Source organism: Moschus berezovskii, chromosome 25 (assembly GCF_049115385.1).
Source record: "Moschus berezovskii isolate FMDL1 chromosome 25, NW_MosBer_1.0, whole genome shotgun sequence".
Classification (NCBI taxonomy): Eukaryota; Metazoa; Chordata; class Mammalia; order Artiodactyla; family Moschidae; genus Moschus; species Moschus berezovskii.
The window spans coordinates 9,015,806-9,035,596 of NC_142484.1; the positions used below are offsets into that span (position 1 = coordinate 9,015,806).

The 19,791-nt window shown below is 42.4% G+C and overlaps 1 protein-coding gene across 2 annotated transcripts in view; it reads left to right on the plus strand.

The window, feature by feature from the left end:
* Positions 1 to 4,902: 4,902 nt before the first annotated feature.
* Positions 4,903 to 19,791, plus strand: part of ATL3 (atlastin GTPase 3) — a 44,965-nt gene continuing 30,076 nt past the window's right edge. The window contains exons 1-3 of one of the 2 annotated variants that reach the window (XM_055415690.2): positions 4,903 to 5,038; positions 17,302 to 17,516; positions 17,656 to 17,799. In XM_055415690.2, coding sequence (XP_055271665.1) covers positions 17,310 to 17,516; positions 17,656 to 17,799 — 351 coding nt within the window. In that variant the 5' untranslated portion in view covers positions 4,903 to 5,038; positions 17,302 to 17,309. Of the gene's footprint in view, positions 5,039 to 5,100; positions 5,377 to 17,301; positions 17,517 to 17,655; positions 17,800 to 19,791 lie in introns of those variants that run through there. The other variant, XM_055415689.2, reaches the window with a different exon arrangement.

Genomic DNA, 19,791 nt, shown 5'->3' on the forward strand with positions numbered 1-19,791 from the left:
TGCCCTTCCTGTCCACAGGCTGCATTAATGCAACACAAGACCACACAGCCTTCTGTGGTGACTAGAGGCTCAGAAGTGTGAAATGTTTTGAATGTAGTTAGCCCAGGTTGACTAGAGCCAAAGGCTTGAATTGGGACAAAAGGGAGATAAAATGGAGATGTTTTAGGGCCAGAGTACGGAGAAGTAGAAGCAGAGCCCTAAAGAATGAAGGCTTATGAGGATTCAGTATAAGTTTTCAGGCAGGGAAGGGCTCAGATGGAATTGTTAGAGTGCTCACTGGAGTACGGCTATTTCTCAGGAGTTCTGCTGAGCAATTTTTACTGCCGAGGCACTGAGCTGGGAAATTTTCTTTCTTGGTCCTGTCTTTATAGGATGGTATTTACAAAGCTAATTTCCCACCTCGTCTTCTTGGTCATTTTATTATCAGTTTTTTTTCCCTTGACTTTTAAGGAAAAAAAATCAATCAAAAATTTAATATATTCACATGCCATATATGTTTATACTCAAAAGTATATATACTATAAAGTTTTAATCTATCACTAACCTCTCTGTACTCACTGGTCTCCCCCTCTACACTCACAGAGTTAACTGCTGTTAGGAGCTTTTTTGTGGCAAATGCAAAGGTGAATATAGCAAATCTATATTCTTATCTACCTTTTTAATGCTTCCCAGGTGGTGTATTGGCAAAGAATCTGCCTGACAATGCAGGAGCTACAAGAGATTCAGGTTTGATGCCTGAGTTGGGAAGATCCCCTAGAAAAGCAAACGGCAACCCACTCCAGTATTCTTGCCTGGAAAATCCCATGGATAGAGGAGCCTTTGGGGACACAGTCCATGGAGTCAGTACATGACTGAGCACACACACACACACACATCCTTTTTAACACAAATGATAATGCTTCCTTTCCTTAACAGCAAATTCTAGTGATCTTTTCTAGTGTCTTTTTGAGGCATTAAGACATTTGAAGGACTGATGCTAAAGCTGAAACTCCAAAACTTTGGCCACCTCATGTGACGAGTTGACTCACTGGAAAAGACTCTGATGCTGGGAGGGATTGGGGGTGGGAGGAGACAGGGACGACAGAAAATGAGATGGCTGGATGGCATCACCGACTCGATGGACATGAGTTTGAGTGAACTCCGGGAGTTGGTGATGGACAGGGAGGCCTGGTGTGCTGTGATTCATGGGGTCGCAAAGAGTCGGACACGACTGAGCGACTTAACTGAACTGAAGACAGTTGTGCTGTTGACTGAAGTTAACAATAACGAGGCAGCTGATAGATTTAGAGGTTTTATTGTTACTATATTGAGGGACTGATATTCAACTTATAACAGCCTAAGAATTAGGATTGACTTTTGACAAACTAGGACACCAAGTTATTCCCTCATTTTATACACAAGCAAAGTAAGGTATTTAAATGACACCCAGGAATGCCAGTTGTCCAGTCTGTCCCTGACGAGTGCCTAGACTGTTGCTTAAATGTGGATCCTGCGAGTAGGTGGTAGGAGAGGAGTCTGCAGTGTGTCCCAGCACAGTGAGTGAAGGTTATTTACTTGGCTGTTTACCCCACAAGGCTGTGAGTCTCTGGAGGACAAGAAGGTGCCTTATGTATTGTGGCAGCATTACTGCCTAGCACTGTGCCTGGTACATAACAAACACTCTGTTTTTGGAAAGCTTTGGAACCTGATTCACAGTGGATATTATTGCAGAAAACAATTTTGCTATTTTTGTCTTTTGTAACATACTTTAGTACGTTGAATATTTATGACTTTGTTTTGCTTTTCCAGAATGAATATAATTACCAATTTTTGAGCACTAATCATGCATCAGTCATAATTACCAAAGATATCTCATTTAACTACCACGACTCTGTGGCTTGAATATTCAAATCATTTGGCAGATGATGATAAAACGAGTTCAAAGAGGTAAACTAACTCACCCAATCGTACAGCTAGTGAGCTAGAATTCAAAACCAGGTCAGTCTGACCACAAAGCCAGTGGCCTTGACCATTCAAACATATCTCTATGTCACTTACTTCTTGAAAACCACAAGGAAAGCTCAGCCTCTGGTCATACTATATTGTTTATCTCCATGGTTTTGATAACCATGAGTACTTGAGAAGGAAACAATAATAACAAAACAGGCTTCTTGTTTACAGGAGTTGTTTTCTGAGTTGCGGCTAATCCTAAAGTCTACCTATAATTTGTATTGTGTTGTTCTGAGTGCCAAAAACTTCTACAATATATGCAGAAGGCTGAGTGCTGTCATTGACCTTGATGATGTTATACTGAGCAAGATGTAAAGTCAGTATTTGCTGTCACTTCCTGACAGGGTGCATTTCAATGTATCTTTATTGGGAACCCTTAAAATAGAACAGTGGAGAAGGAAATGGCAAACCACTCCAGTATTCTTGCCTGACGAATCCCAGACAGAGGAGCCTGGCAGGCTACAACCCATAGAGTCACAAAGAGTCGGACACGACTGAGTGACTAACACAAATTAGAACAGGGTATGCTGTTCAAAAGCAAAAATTAGGTATTTAGTATTAAAGGAACCAAATAAGAGAGTGGGCAGTGTTATGTGTAACATGTACTTTCTTTATTCATTCTTTCAGTAAGTATTTGAGTTTCTACTTCCTGCCTGGCACTGTTTAGGGGGCACTGGAGATACAAGCAGTGAAATTCCTGTCTGTTTGTAACTTATGTTCTAATGGGAAGAGACAAAAAGAAAAGTGAAACATAAGTTAGATGTTGAGCAGTCTTATACAGAAGGTTGGGGAAGGGGAATATAGGGGTTTCCCTGATAGCTCAGATGGTAAAGAGTCTGCCTGCAATGCAGGAGACCCAGGTTAGATCCCTGATTTGGGAAGATCCCCTGGAGAAAGAAATGGCAGCTCACTCAGGTATTCTTGCCTGGAAAATCCCATGGACTGAGGAGCCTCTTGGATGGAGGAGTCCATGGGGTTGCAAAGAGTTGAGTATGACTGAACGACTAATACTATATGCTCATCACCACCATGTTCAATTTAACTTAAATTGTTTATTGCAATTGTGACAAGTCATTAGTGGCTGGCCCCTTTCTCTGAGCATGCTGCATATATCTTGGATTTGTGTAACATCTTGTAGGTCCTGCTTTCTGTGCATACAATGTGAAACCCCAGTGACCACTTGTCCTGATATTCACATCTAGTTTCTTATTGGTCAGTTAGATTACCTTGAATCTAGACTCACATATAATGCCTGGAGGAGGTATTCAAATAAACTTGAGAGTTTGTAGAGAATCAGAAGGGGCAGGGGAAAAGAAAACAAAACAGGACTTCTTTAGGTATGTTCAGGTAGAATTATTTTTACTTCTTTCAGTTCAGATCAGTTCAGTTCAGTCGCTCAGTCCTGTCCGACTCTTTGTGACCCCATGAATCACAGCACGCCAGGCCTCCCTGTCCATCACCAACTCCCGGAGTTCACTCAAACTCATGTCCATCGAGTCGGTGATGCCATCCAGCCATCTCATTCTCTGTCGTCCCCTTTTCCCACCCCCAATCCTTCCCAGCATCAGAGTCTTCCAGTGAGTCAACTCGTCACATGAGGTGGCCAAAGTATTGGAGTTTCAGCTTCAGCATCAGTCCTTCCAATGAACACCCAGGATTGATCTCCTTTAGGATGGACTGGTTGGATCTCCTTGCACTCCAAGGGACTCTCAAGAGTCTTCTCCAGCACCACAGTTCAAAAGCATCAATTCTTCGGCGATCAGCCTTCTTCACAGTCCAACTCTCACATCCATACATGACCATTGGAAAAACCATAGCCTTGACTAGACAGACCTTGGTTGGCAAAGTAATGTCTCTGTCTCTACTTTTTAATATACTATCTAGGTTGGTCATAACTTTCCTTCCAAGGAGTAACTGTCTTTTAATTTCATGGCTGCAATCAGCATCCGCAGTGATTTTGGAGCCCCCCAAAATGAAGTCTGACACTGTTTCCACTGTTTCCCCATCTATTTCCCATGAAGTGATGGGACCAGATGCCTGCTGGCCTAATCACTCCATGAGTGAAACACAAATCAAAGGCGTAGCACAGCCTATAGATGGCTGGAAGGAGGTTCTGGGTAGGTTATAAAAGGTATAACAAACTTAAAAAAATAAATAAAAGGTAAGACAAGAAAGAAAGTAGAATAATGTGTCAAGTGAATGAAGCGAGGGTGATGCAAGAGGTGGTGGTGGCAAAAGACACTTTAGCCTCTCATCAGCTACTTACCCCCAAGACAACTGTCCCTACCCCAACCAATCCAAAATAACAATATTCTTCAATTGTGACAACTGCCAGTTTTGCAATCACATGTGAGTGTGAATAAAAGCATTTTTGGAGAACCGTGTTCTGTATTGATCTACCATACAGTTTAAGTAAGAGTGTCATTGCCAAAGCAACTTCAACACAAGTTCCAGGAAGCCAGAGGTTTACAAAATACGGCCATAGCTTAGAAAGAACAAAGCCAGTGGAAGGACTTTCCCTGGAAGTTCTTATGTTAGCTGTTAAGAGTAGCGATGGTGCGCCATCAGGCTTGGGCAGAGACAGGAATATCGGGAGTAGCTGTAATGGTGATAATGAAGTCACGGCCTCCTCTCCTTGTGAAGTCAAAATCATTAAAAAAACTAGTGATGCTCACGTCATCCGTGGTTGAGGCCTCCCTTCGGTCCTTAGGGTAGAGTGCCGTCTACTTATGGCTCTGGCCAGCGTTAAACATCGAAACCCTCTTAAAAGCAGCCGATAGGGGTCCGATGCCGGTTCCACCAAGGCCTCGGACCTGGGCCTGGCCTCAGGACTAAGAGCTGGGCGGGGACCACTGGCCGGCTCGGTTCTCCCCGCACGGCCTGCTGGGAGTTGTAGTTCAGTCGTCGAAGAGCCGCGACAATCCCGGTCCCTCTCTTCCGCTTCCTCCCCGCCCCGGATGAGTTCGCCAAACGGGAACCGTTGGCGGGTAACCAGAGAACGAGGGGCTACAATTCCCAAGGGACCGTTGCTCCCAGTGCGCAGCCCCAGGTATTCCGGACAGAGGGTCGGACTCCAGCGCACGCGCACACGCGTCGGGCGGTGGCCGGGTTTTGCCGCGTGCGCTTTCCCGCCCCAGTCTGCTGGGCGCTCGCTGCGCCTCAGTCGACCCTCGCCAGCCCTGTGTGTTCTCCCCCTCTCGCGGCTTCGCGCGCCCCTCCTTCTCGCTAGTTTCTGTTGGAGCCCAGGCCACGCCCGTTTCCCGCCTCCAGGGCCTGGTTCGTTCCCGCCCCAGCCCTGCCCTTTTTGCGCCCCTGCTGCTTCTGCTGGAGGCGGAGGCTCCATGTTGTCCCCTCAGCGAGCGGCAGCGGCTGCATCGGGAGGAGCAGGTGAGGCGCCCGATTTCCCCCGAGCCCGCTCCGTGGCCACCTCCACCACCCCCGCTGCTGTGGCTCCGAGGAGACCGCACGCCCGCGCCGCCGCCCTTCCTCGTCCCGGGGTTGGGACCGCGCGCCCCTCCTTGGTGTCCCTTGGCCGGGTCCAGGGGCTGCTCGCGGGGCCGGGTCGGTAGGGCACGGGCGGCCCCTTCCTCGGCCACCTTCGGAGGTCGGGCCCTGCGCTCGGGGGAGACTTTAGTGCCCCTTGGGGCTGCTGCCGCCCGCCTGGCGCCTCCCCTCCCCGGCTGGGGCGGCCCCGAGGGTCGGTGGTCCCGGGCCGTCGTTCCGAGGCTTCGCCCCGCCGGCCGCGCCCTGGCTGAGCTGGGCGCTCCGGGCTGCGGTCCCCTTCCTGCCTGGGCGCTTCGCACGCTCGCGGGCCGAGCGGCTCCGGCCTTCTTAACGGGCCCAGGGAGCTGAGAAAGTATTATAGATGCCGTATTGTTCAACCTTTCAAAAAGCTGTGGAGGGCTGCGAAGTGTTCCTTTGAGTTGGAAACTTTATTTTTATCCGAACGACCTTGAGTTACAAGAAGTATTAGGAAGGTTGGTTTTCAGCCCACACTTATCTCCCTAAAGGAGATAATAGAATGTGGCCTAAATTGATTTTTAAGTTCTTTTAGTACGTGTGGTACAATACGTTCTTTTGCTTTCTTGAAGACATAAAGAATAGTGAAAGTATTAAATAAAAACAAATGGTCACCATAAATTCGTGGGTTTTGATTTCATCTGTCATTTTACCTGAGTTTGTTTTTGTTTGCTCTGTGTTCTGTTGAAATGACCAGACGTTTCATTTGCGAAATCTAAAGGCAACAACAGAACATTGAAGACTCTTCAATAAATCACAGCCCTGAAATTTGAACACGCAGTTGGGTAGAATGTTTTGAGAAGGAGAGAAAAGAACTAACGGACCAAAGACGTGGTTTCACATTCTGGCTGGCTTTTGGAGAATCAAAACCTAAGTAGTTTTAAACCGAGACACGTATTCAGCATTGCAGTGTTGAGTTTCAAATGAGTGCTTTTCTTCCAGTCCCCACAGAAAGTAGATCATAGTGTAGAAATCTCTTGCTGCTTTAACACCTGTCAAGGAAACGCTTGACTGAAGATCTCTACCTAATGAGGCATTTCGTTCGCAGAGCAGACTGTTTTATTAGCTATTGTTTACTGTCTTATTGGAGTCATAAAGTTAAGAAAAGTCAGTAGTAGAGAAGAAATGTGATGATGTGTGCTAGCATAATTGTTTTAGTTTTCACTAAACAGGGCTTGTTCATTCGCTCAGTCGTGTCCCATCCTTTGTGACCCCATAGATTGCAGCACACCAGGCTTCCCTGTTTAGAATAGGCTTTTGCAGAATTGGTTTTCTAAGGTGTAGCACATGCATTTTTTCATTTTTATGATTCCTAAGTCATACAAGATATACTCACTAATTGTTTAAAAAATGGAGACTTGTAAGAAGAAATGTAATGTCTTCTCTGCCTCCCCAGTTCCTCAGTGGTAGCCATTACTCACAATTTGGTCATAGAGTCTAATATTTCTTTGAAATATTAGGGAACCCTAGGGCGTGTGAACTTGTTTGAGAATTGGTTTAAAATTTACCTCTGATGACTAGGCATGCCTTTAAAGTTTCTGTGGCCTTGTGTTTCATATTGAGAAATTGTTTGAACAACACAACTATAGTTAAAGTTAGTCTGAATTTTAAAACATTCTCCTGACTTTGAGATTCTAAGAGCATATTCTCTAAAATACATCAAGGGGGAAACATGATGGGAAAGCTTTTAGTTAAAAGGAAAAAAAAATCTTTTACTTGCTGTAGAACTGTGGTTCCCAGCTCTGCTGCACTTTAGAATAACTTGGGGTTTTCAAAACCTGCCAATGCTTGGAGCTCACTCACAGACTGATTTAACTCATTGAGAGGCCAGGCACTAATGAAAAAGCCCCTAAAACCCAAGTAATTTAATTTTTATATTAATAGATAATAAAATTTCCCTATAGGTGGTTGCTTAATTTGGATTTCTTTCTTTATAGGAAGTATAATTTGTAATGTCAATATTTTTGTATCGAGTTGTTACTCTTCTGTGCTTCTCCAATGGCTTGGCGGGTAAAGAATCCGCCTGCATTGCTGGAGACAGGAGACGGAACTTCCATCCCTGAGTTGGGAAGATCCTCTGGAGGAGGAAATGGCAACCTACTCCAGTATTCTTGCCTGAAAAATCCCATGAACAGAAGAGCCTGGAGGGCTACAGTCCATAGGCAGGCTAAAGTATAGTACAAATTAGAAAGTAGATTTTACAGACATAGTAGGTGAAAAAGCGGAGAAGTAGATTAATTATTTAATTCTTTGAAATGATAAGGAATCCAAATCAAATATTGCCAGTTAGGAAAGTCTTATTCAACTGGAATACAGATAATTAAAACCTTCAGATAACCAGGTTGGTTTTGGTGGTGGTCTTATTTTTAGGGTAAAGTCAAATAAGGTGAATATTGAATTCTTTCTATTAAAAAGGTTTTTTTTTTTTTCTCATTTTTAGACTCAATCTCTGCATTTCTGACATAATTGATTTTCATAAATCCATGAAGCACTGCAAAATTCTGAATTGACTTAAGAAAAAGTGCTTTTGTTCCACATTCTGTGCCCTAAGCATTCTGTGGAGGCTTCCCTCATAGCTCAGTAGGTAAAGAATCTGCCTGCAGTGCAGGAGACCTGGGTACCATTCCTGGGTTGGGAAGATCCGCTGGAGAAGGAAATGGCAAGCCACTCCAGTATTCTTGCCAAGAGAATTCCATGGACAGAGGAGTCCGGCAGGCTACAATCCATGGACTTGCAAGAGTTGGACATGACTTAGTGACCAAACCACTACCTATGTTAAAATAAAAAAATTTTCTACGACAGACGAAAATAATCTTCCTCATAAACCTTTTAATTAATTAGAATGTATATTTTCCCTACTATTCTCTTGAGTTGTGTTTAAATAGTATTTTCATGGAAACAACCTTAGAAATATATGTATATCTACCAATATACTGCCTTAAGACAAAAGGCACTCCCACCATCAGCAAAAAGGAGCCCACACCCAGTAGTTCTAGAGTTGGCTGAGAGCTTCTGTGTACCTTTGTATATGATGATGTGTTTTCTTTGGCGTTCTCTGCGAATTGGGAGCTTTAAAAGACTGCCAGCAAGAACAAGGCATGAAAATGGAATGCTTCTGTTTTGGGTGTGTTGCTTTTGCTCTTTAGAAAATGTGGTATTTCAAAAGGAGAATGGAAAACTCAGGTCATAACTTTACCCTGAGTCATGCACGCTGCTCAGTGAAATGTTTCTTTAAGTATAGTTAGGGTTTGCTTTTCAGAACTCTCTGGACAGTAAGGATGAGAACTGAGGCTCGCTCTGCCCCCGTGGTTTTTAACCCAGGGAGGTTTTGCCTAGTTGGGACACTTAGCAATGCCTGGAGACATGTCTGGGTCTCCCAATCAAGAGGGAGCGCAGTTGATAGCTGGTGAGAAGAGGTGAGAGATGCTGCTAAATATCCTGCAGTGAGTGGGATAGTTCCCCACAGCAAAGAGTTATGCACCGAAAATACCAGTGGTGCTGAGGTTGAGAAACCCTGGTCTACACTGTTCAATTGATCTACTGACTTCTGTCTGAATTACCTGAAATAGCAATTGTGATTGCTTCCAAATAGCTGGTTTCGTTGAGTTTATCACTGTTTTCAAATATTTGAGGAGCATTTAAACTTCCTTCCCCCATAATGCTTTTTCTGATAAAACTTGTTTCTTAAAATGTATGTTTTCCATAGGGTCAGAAAGGCCACTTATAATTCAGTAGTCTTGTCTACTTTTATTTAGCCTGTGCTGCTACATTGTTTTCATCTGTCCTTTAAAAATTCAGAAACCTAGGAAGAATTAGTGTTGTAATTTGCATAGTCTCTGCAAATTTTTCCCAATAATAATTAATTTCACTTGTTAGTCTTTCAGCCATTCCATTTGTCCTTTTGGTGAAGTTGTTCAGTTGCTAAGTTGTGTTCGACTCTGTGACTCCATGGACTGCGGCATGCCAGGCTTCCCTGTCCTTCACCATTTCCTGGAGTTTGCTCAAACTCACGTCCATTGAGTCCAGTTATACATCGATTAAATAAGCATATTTAAGTGAAAGTGAAAGTCGCTCAGTCGTGTCCGACTCTTTGCGAACCCATAGACTATACAGTCCATGGAATTCTCCTGGCCAGAATACTGGAGTGGGTAGCGTTTCCCTTCTCCAGGGGAATCTTCCCAATCCAGGGATCGAACCCAGGTCTCCCGCATTGCAGGCAGATTCTTTACCAAACCTAGTGATTAATCTGGATTAAGGTGTGTGTTAAAAAGAAGAGGCTAAGTCAGTGCTTTAAAAGTACTTAGAAAAAACTTCCATGTCAATTATTGGAATCCTTTATAATTATCCAGATATTTTCACCATTTCTACATACTTTGAAGTGATGACTGATAGAGTATTACTTTGAGCTATTTACAGCGCTAATATTTGGCAGTATAATAGTTTTGCCACTCACCTTTTTTTTTTTTTTAATTAGGTTTTAAGTTCACTAAACTTCAGTTTTTCCTAAACTTATGTTTATAAGTTTACTTAAATGTAAACAGATGGTCTGGGAACTGGGATCCCACAAGCTCTGTGGTGCGCCCTCCACCCCCCCAAAAAAAAGTGTATACTGAGGATAGATACGACTGGTCAGGCCATATCTTTTGTATGTGTATAAAATGTCACATCTGTTGTTCATGTAAGTGAACATAATAAAGCATGAACTCTTCATATACTAAATAAATATTATTAATTGTTCATATAAGTGAGTGTTACTCAGAAAAGGTCAACTTGGAAGATGATTGCTTTGCTAAGGGAGAAGGCATATAAGGTTTTTCTAGCACTGTCCCTCCCCCTTAAAAGAGCCTCAAGTGAAATGGAAGTAATTTCACTGCAAATGGGGTGTCCCTCCCCCTTAAAAGAGCCTCAAGTCTTTTGTGGACTCCTTCCTGTGCCCGTTGCTTTTTTTAATCATGAATTTTGATCTGTTCTTTAGCTAGGCCTATATAGTTTAAGTTAAACCAAAGCATGAATAGGTTCCGTAGCAAGTTTGGCCAATTTAGATATTCAGGAAATTTTTGGTTGTTCAAGAGGCACTGGATTTTAGAGCTGAAAAATGGCTTTACCTACCTGCCTAATTTTGTGGAAGAAACTGAGACACAGGTAAGTGAAATGATTTACTCATGCTGCTACAGTTAGCAGGAAACGGCCCTGAAGCCAGGCCTCTTCTGGTTGTTAGGGAAGGCCTCTCTCCTCTACATACTCCCTCACTTGCATAACAATCTTTGCCAAACCAGGAGCTGAAGTTATAGAAGGAAGAAATGATCGGGTTTGGTGGTACATTGCATATGAGTCAGGAAAGATGTAGAGGCTGAAAGGTAGAGATTTGAAAGAGTGGAGTGGCTGACAGGATTCACTTTGATGATACTAAATGACTAATGATACTATATGCAGAGTTATAAAATGGTAGAGATTTAATCTTGACTCATTTTACTGTTGAGACTGAAGGCTGGACATGCCCAGAATCACACAGGTGGTTAGTGGGAGAACTGGAACAGGAACTTGTCCTCTGACTCTTACACCCATTTATTTCTATGTAGTACTCCTCCGAGAGTGGGCTGATGGTGGAATATCCAGGTGAATGTGTGCCTTAGGCAGTTGCATATTTGGACCCAAGTGCAGGTTAGAAATTAATGACCTGCATCACCAAAGTAGAGGGTGTAGTGAAATTAATTAATTAATGGGCTTCCCTTGTGGCTCAGCTGGTAAAGAATCTGCCTGCAGTGCAGGAGACCTGGGTTCGATCCCTGGGTTGGGAAGATCCCCTGAAGAAGGGAAAGACTAACCACTCCTGTATTCTGGCCTGGAGAATTCCATGGACTGTATAGTCCATGGGGTCGCAAAGAGTCGGACATGACTAAGCAGGTTTTAGTGAAATTAATGAGTAGAGAGCTCAACCAGGGAGAGGATGAGCACTGCACAAGGCTAAAGCAGGGCATTGGTGGGTATCACAGGCTGAAAAGAGGTTGATAAAGAGGCTGGAAGGGAAGGAGGAGGCACTGTTGTAGAGGCCAAGGGTTTTAAGAAGTGTTAGAAGTCGTTGGCCATTGTGTTTTATCACAGGCGGAGGGTTGAATGAGAATCAAGAAAGGCCTGTTGCATTTGGCAGGTGAGGTCACTGATGAACCAGAGAATGGTTTCAACAGAGAGACTGAGAAGAAAGTCAGATGGCAAGGTGGTGAGAAGGGAATGGGTAGATGAGTGCATGGAGACAGACTTCCAGGAGGCTGACGGGGACAGGAGACTGGGAGGAGGAAGGGAAGAAACTGACTTTTCCCACAATTTTTACCCTGTACCGTTAGGTTTAGTGTTCACAATATGAGGGAGCTGTTATCCTGTGGTAGATACTGGGCCTGAATGTGACGGTTTCCTTACTCCCCAGGATCTCAGTATAGTATAAAGTTGTAATGAGTGGAATAATCACTGAAGGTCGCTCACTCGTGTCTGACCCTTTGCGACCCCATGGGCTATATATAGTCCATGGAATTCTCCAGGCCAGAATACTGCAGTGGGCAGCCTTTCGCTTCTCCAGGGGGATCTTCCTGATCCAGGGATCGAACCCAGGTCTCCTGCATTGCAGGTGGATTCTTTACCAGCTGAGCCACAAGGGAAGCCCCAAGTAGAATAATAGTATGTACTAGTATTTTTTTTTTAATTAATTTAAGTTGAAGGATAATAGCTTTGCAGTATTGTGTTGCTTTCTGCCATACGTCAGCATGAATCAGCCATAGGTATACACATGTTCCCTCCCTCTTCAACGTCCCCCCCACCTCCCAATAGTATTTACTAGTAGTGGAAACAGGAAAACAGGTTCATTTGATTGAGTCCATAATATGTGTCATACTGGCTTCACAGGTGGCTCAGTGTTAAAGAATTCACCTGCTAATGCAGGAGCCACAGGAGACCTGGTTTTGATCCCTGGGTTGGGAAGATCCCCTGGAGAAGGAAATGGCAACCCACTCCAGTATTCTTGCCTGGGAAATCCATGGACAGAGGAGCCTGGCGGGCTACCGTTCGTGGGGTTGCAGAGTCGGATGTGACTGAGCACGCTTACAGTTTGTGTCAGACACTGTTGCTTTGAGATGGTATTAGTTTTATAAATAAAAGGAACTACAAATGGTTAGATGTTTATCCACAATCACATTGTGACTAAGAGGCGGAGTTTGCTTGTTTATTATGCAAATAAGTACTGGATGTCTCCTCTCTGTGGGCACTGTTCTGGTTCTTGGGGGACATAGCATTGAACAAAAGAGACAAAAATTTCTCCTCATAGATCTTACATTCTGGAGGTGAGAGAGTAAGACTTCAAGCCCTGTGGACTCTCTTGATTGCTTTTTAGTGTAAAGTGATGGGCTATGAGAGGACTGGGTGGGAGGTCAGGCCTGAGAGAGGGTGCAGGTGAGTGATGAGGGTGACCAAGGGTTTGCTGGAGTCAAGCGGAAGGCACATTTCAGGCTGTGGAAACAAATACTTGAATAGGCTGTATATTTGAAATTTCGAAATTAGAACAGCACCTGGATCCTAACTTTCTCCTAGGAGGAGTATAACTTTACCTGGAAGGATGAGGGGAATAAAGCGTTGGAAAAACTAAGGCAGTAGGGTGAATGGTGAAAGGCTTTGACTTACAGAATTAAGATTTTAGCTTTGAGCCATCAATCCATAAAATGTTTCTAGTTGCTGTCATGGTACGTTTATGTACTGTAATGCAGGTGTTCAGCCCGAGGAAATGAGGCGACAATTCAAAGCAATACTCTGGGGATGTTGACCTGAATGATCAACCTAATAGGCAGGAAATGTTGGAAGCTGGCATGGCTAAAGGAGAGGGCCCTGAGGTTTTGATTAAGGAGGGTTCTGAGATGCAAGGATAATTGAGCAAAGGACATTTACATGATACCCAAAAATGAGATTTTTACTTGGATGATCAATAATATAGTTTTATTGTCTTAGGAAGTAAGAGATAAAGATGGTATGGTGAAAAGTGAGCACCTCTGTTTGAATTCTTGATGTGTATAGTTCAAAATGATTTTTCTCTTAAGTGGACCAAAACCGAGATCTTTTAAAGTCCTGTGTGCCTAGTATACTGCTGGAGAGAAATGCAGGATCTGCCCGGCTCACTCAACTAAATATAGCCTGGTTCTCTTCCTTTTCACTTTACTTTAGGCAGAAAGAGGAAGAGATGAGGAAAGGCTTTATCTTTTTTTTTTAATAAAAGACTGTCCGTAGTGGTCTTCATCTTTTCTTGATGCGCAGTTCATTGTGTACAGTGCATACATTTTTGTCACGGAATTTTTCTATCTTTGTCGTCCTGGTAACGTTATCTTTCATGCCTGTTGCCCTGACAGTACCACCTGCATCCTTAGTGTGGTAGCTTTCGACTATATTACATACATATTCATTCTTATTTATCAGTTGTTTATTGTGTGCCTGCTTTCTGTTGGAAATTCACGTTGCTCAGTAAACTTTAATGGTGAAATACGTGAAATGGAAACTACCAGTACCACGAAGTTAATTGTGAAGCCCTGGGGGACTATTGTATTGGTTCCTTGGTTTGGCTGTATCTCACAGACCCTCCAAATAAGTGATTTAAACAAGGTAGATGTTTTTCTTTCATGTGAAAGTGAGCCAGCAGTAGCAGTTCTGCGACACTAAGTCCTCAGCCCTACCTCTCTCGTTGCTCTAATATTCCTGAGGTGTTAACCCTCACACACCTGGTCCAGGGTGACTTGCTCCTCCTTCTGCATCTAGCCAGCAGGAAGGGGGAAGATGCATGATCTGAAAGTCGCTGTGTCATTTCCAGTCAGAACTTAGGCCCATAGTGATACCCTGCATACAGGGTTGGTTTGGAAATGTGTTTCTTCTGAGCATTTATGTGCCCAGCTAAAAATATTCCGACAGCAACAGGAGAAAAAGGGATGTTGGGGGAGCAGCCAGCTGTCTCAGGGACTTTGGTGCTGCTTTGAGGACTGCACAGCACTTAACCCCGTGCCTTATCCATAAGGTGTGAATAAGTTGTTCTCATTTGTTCTTTTATATGAAAGACTGAAGGTCTTCAGGCCCCAGATTCACCTGCTGTTATGTCAATTAGAATTCCAAGAGATTATTCACAAAAATGTTTCCTTTTTGTAATGGGAAATAATGGGAAAGAAAAGTGTTAGTATCTGTGTATTATAATGCCAGCATGACATTTAATCTATAGTTACAGGTTGAAATGGCAACCCACTCCAGTGTTCTTGCCTGGAGAATCCCAGGGATGGCAGAGCCTGGTGGGCTGCCATCTATGGGGTCGCACAGAGTCGGACACGACTGAAGCGACTTAGCAGCAGTAGCAGTTAGCATAGGTTGTTTTCTAATAGTTCGCAAAAAATTAAAAAGTGGCAAGCCTTTTGTTGCTATCTGATACTGTAAGTTTAGAAACTGAGCAGCAGTGCATACTTAAAGGGTGGAGTCTGGCAGTCAGGCTGTTTTTGTATACTTTGCCTGCTATGATCATTCAGCCTTCAATGCTTCCCAGATGAAAGGGTTTCTGGGACCGTATGTATGATTTTGGCCATATCTACCTACCCCTACTATGCTCAACTCAATGTTTGTCCTTCGATTTACTTTAAATTCATTAGTGCTTTTTTTTTCTTTAACTTTCTCTCTTTCTAAGCAACAATCCACTAGAACATGGTTTTGTTTCCTAATACTCATTCATAATTTCCTAATATTCATTAAATACCCAGTTATTAGAATCTGCTTGCTAATGCAGGAAACATGGGTTTGATCCCTGGGTCGGGAAGATCTCCTGGAGAAGGAAATGGCAATCCACTCCAGTATTCTTACCTGGAGAATTCCATGGATAGAGGAGCCTGGCGGTCTAGTCCATGGGGTCACAAAGAATCGGACGTGACTTAGCAACTAAACAGCAACAGGTGTCCTTTTAACTACCTAAGAACATATCCTTTAGTGCTGGAACTAGTGCTTTGCCTCATTTCACAGGTTCCATTGCTGCCTTTTTTTTTTTTTTGTAAACTTTTCATAAATCCACATAGCTAAATGGCTCTGAATTTCAAAGAATATCTTTGTGTTTTTAACTCTAGAAGAGAAACTACGAGTTAGTGTTAATTTTGAGCTGGAGAATTGCTTGCCTCTAAAACCTTGACTTTGCATTGATCAATGTCTCACACAAAGATATTCTTTGAAATTCAGAGCCATTTAGCTATGTGGATTTATGGAAAGTTTGGGAAATAGATGGGGAAACAGTGGAAACAGTGTCAGACTTTATTTTTTTGGGCTCCAAAATCACTGTGGATGCTGATTGCAGCCATGAAATTAAAAGACGCTTACTCCTTGGAAGGAAAGTTATGACCAACCTAGATAGTATATTAAAAAGCAGAGACATTACTTTGCCAACAAAGGTCCATCTAGTCAAGGCTATGGTTTTTCCAGTGGTCATGTATGGATGTGAGAGTTGGACTGTGAAGAAAGCTGATCGCCGAAGAATTGATGCTTTTGAACTGTGGTGCTGGAGAAGACTCTTGAGAGTCCCTTGGACTGCAAGGAGATCCAACCAGTCCATTCTAAAGGAGATCAATCCTGGGTGTTCATTGGAAGGACTGATGCTAAAGCTGAAACTCCAATACTGTGGCCACCTGATGCGAAGAGTTGACTCACTGGAAAAGACTCTGATGCTGGGAAAGATTGGGGGCAGGAGGAGAAGCGGACAACAGAGAATGAGATGGCTGGATGGCATCACTGACTCGATGGACGTGAGTTTGAGTGAACTCTGGGAGTTCGTGATGGACAAGGAGGCCTGGCGTGCTGTGGTTCATGGGGTCACAAACAGTCGGACACGACTGAGCGACTGAACTGAACTGAGCTGAAAACCTTGACTAGGTTTTAAAGAGTGATCTGCAAAGCATAGTCACCTACAGATCTTTTTAAGTTTTCTCCAGGACCTGTTGGGACCTGTTACTTAACTTTTGTAAGCCTTAGTTTCTTTGTTTTAAAAATGGAGCAGTATTATTTACCTTGTAGAGGTCTAAGGATTAAGTAAAATGATGTATGTGAAAGGCTTGGCAGTGGCAGGTGCCCTTTCTACTCTTGGAGGACTTTTGGTTTATTTTCAGTTTTGGACCATTTTGAATGAAGCTGATGTGAACATTCTTGTGTATATGTCTTTTGATGGATATACACATTTATTTCTCTTATGTATATACCTAGGAGTGGAATTGGCTGGGTCATAGTTATGTTTAGTTTTAGTAGATACTGCCTAACCGTTTTTCAGAGTGGTTCCATTCCCATCAGTGTGTGAGAATTACAGTTGTACCATTCTGATGGGCAAACAGTGGGATCTCCTATGGTTTTGATTTACATTTCTTTGTTAAATAATGGTATAGAACCTTTTCATATGATTATTGATCATTTGGATATCCTTTTTAAATGAAATGCCTGTTCATAATCTTTTGCTTATTACTATTCTTAAGGGTGGAATAGTTGTCTTTTTCTTTGGGATTTCTATAATGATTCTGGATATGAGTCCTTTGGATTTAGATGTTAAAATATTTTCTTTTAGCCTGTAACTTGCATTTTTACTCCCTTAATGATGTCTTTTAATGAACAAAATTCTTAATTTTAACGAAGTGTAATTCATTTGTCCTTTTTTTTTTCTTTTATGATTGGGTGCTTTTGTGCTCTGTTTAAGAAGTTTTTACTCTTCCATGCTAAAAATACATTTATTTGAAACTTTTTTTTTTAATCTCTATAACAATGTAGGTGATGCTATGGAGAGTGGAAAGCCTGGTCCAGTGCAGGTTGTTTTGGTTCAGAAAGACCAACACTCCTTTGAGCTAGAAGAGAAAGCCTTGGCCAGCATCCTCTTACAGGACCACATCCGAGAGCTTGATGTGGTGGTGGTGTCGGTGGCCGGTGCCTTCCGAAAGGGCAAGTCCTTCTTTCTGGACTTCATGCTACGATACTTATATTTCCAGGTAAGGTAGGGTTATTTCATTTCAAATTAGAAAGTGGAGACTTTTGTGTCCAAAAGAGCAAACTCACCTCATGAGTTATCCTTGATGTGTAAAGTTACTTGAATAAGTTTTAATGGAAATTTCTTTATTTCTCCTGTAGAAGGAAGGTGGCCATTCAAACTGGTTGGGTGACCCAGAAGAACCGTTGACAGGGTTTTCATGGCGAGGGGGCTCTGACCCAGAAACCACCGGAATTCAGATGTGGAGTGAGGTTTTCACTGTGGAGAAGCCAGGTGGAAAGAAGGTAAGGAAGAAAAAGACTAACAAACACGGTAAAACGAAAACTTTAATGTGTAGTCTGATAATCCAGTTAAAACGATTTTTACCAACATGATATAAGTTCAAGATTTAAAAATAATGCGTGAATGCAGTTTAAAAAGTCAGTGGTAACATAAGGCTTCTAAGATGACCTAGTCCTCCCTCTGCTCATTTTCACTTCCCAGAGGCTAATGCTGTCAACTGTTCAGAAGTCACTTTACACTCTTACCCTGTCAGCGTTCACTCCACCCATCCCTCCAGCTGTCAGCAGCTCATCTCTTGAGCTTCGAAAGCTTCAGTTTGTAGAGCTTCTCCCCAAATTTCTTTGTAAGGGTCAGCTGGGGCAAGTTATGTGTCTCCTCAAGTGGAAAGAGAGAATTTGGGGTTACGACTATTTCTTAAATAGACTTTAACCCCTTCCTTCTGTTTTTAGTCTCACCCTAAAGCATGTTTTCATGGTTGTTTGTGCCTCTCATTTTTTTGAGTCTTTCCAAGGCTTAAGATTTAGTATCTCCCCATCACTGGAAAAGAGTCTGATGCTAGGAAGGATTGGGGGTGGGAGGAGACGGGGACGACAGAGAATGAGATGGCTGGATGGCATCACCGACTCGATGGACATGAGTTTGAGTGAACTCCGGGAGTTGGTGATGGACAGGGAGGCCTGGCGTGCTGTGATTCATGGGATCGCAAAGAGTCGGACACGACTGAGCGACCGAACTGAACTGATCACGTTGTTCAATTTCAGCCTTTTCCTTGATGTTAAGTTATTAAATATTTTGGGAGATGGAGAATTGATGCATGACTCTTGATCACTGTTTCCACAGCTTTTGTTTCATTTTATGAACTTCCGTATTATTTCTTTAAATATTTTGTTTCTTTCTCTCTGTTTTAGTGAAGTTTCAGGAGAAAAGTATATTAGAAAACCCTCTAATTTTTTTTTAGTGCCTAGATATGCATACAAAAAAATGTGTAGCAAAATAGGGAGATTATTACACTTTTTTTTTTTAAAGGAAGAGAATGTAGACAATTTCCTGGCAGTCCAGTGGATGGGGCTCTGTGTGATCACTGCCAAGTGCACATGTTCGATTCCTGGTCAGAGTACAAAGATCCCATAAGCTATGGGGGCGACGGGGTGGGTAGGAAGAGACTGAAAGAGAATGAGGCTTTTTTTGAAATAAAATGTTAGAAACTTTTGCTTGGAAGAATCTTTAGATATTGTTTTATCCATTCTTTAATTTTTTTAACAGCTTTATTAAGATACAATTGATATTCCATTTCTCCCCTCCCAACTTTTGTCATATATTTTACTATAATAACATTGTTTTTATTTTTATTTATTTATGTTTAAATGTTCAGTTGTCTTTTAAAGATATTTAAATAATAAGAAAAAAGCCATGTACTTACACATGTACTTCACTTTTTGCGTCCAGGTTTCTGTGTCCAGATTTCTATTTATTTTACGTGTTCATTTTTCCTTCCGCTTCAAGGACTTCCTTTAATAGTTCTTGTAGTGCTACTCTTCTGGTGCAGAATTCTTTTAGCTTTTGTTCTGTGTCTGAAAAGTATTTCACCTTTGTTTTGAAAATACTTATGCTGGGTATGGAATTCTAGGATGGGAGTTTTTTCTTTCAGTGCTTCAGAGATGTCAGTCCCCCGCGTTTCTACTGACATTGTTTCTGCTGAGAAATCTGCTGTTATCCTTATTTTTGTTTGTCTCTGTGTTTAATGTGTCTTTTTTGTCTGGTTGCTTTAAAAATTTTTTTCTTTATCGTTATTGTTTTTTTAGCAATTTGATTATGATATGTCTGTGTATTTCTCTTTATGTTTCTTGTGTTTGAATTTTGTTGAGCTTTTTGAATCTGCAGGTTTATAATTTTTATAAAATTCAAACGTTTGGGGGGCCATTGCTTCTTCAAATATTTTTTTGTCCCTTATCCTCTTTGGGGATTCCTATTACATGTATGTCAGCCTGCTTGAA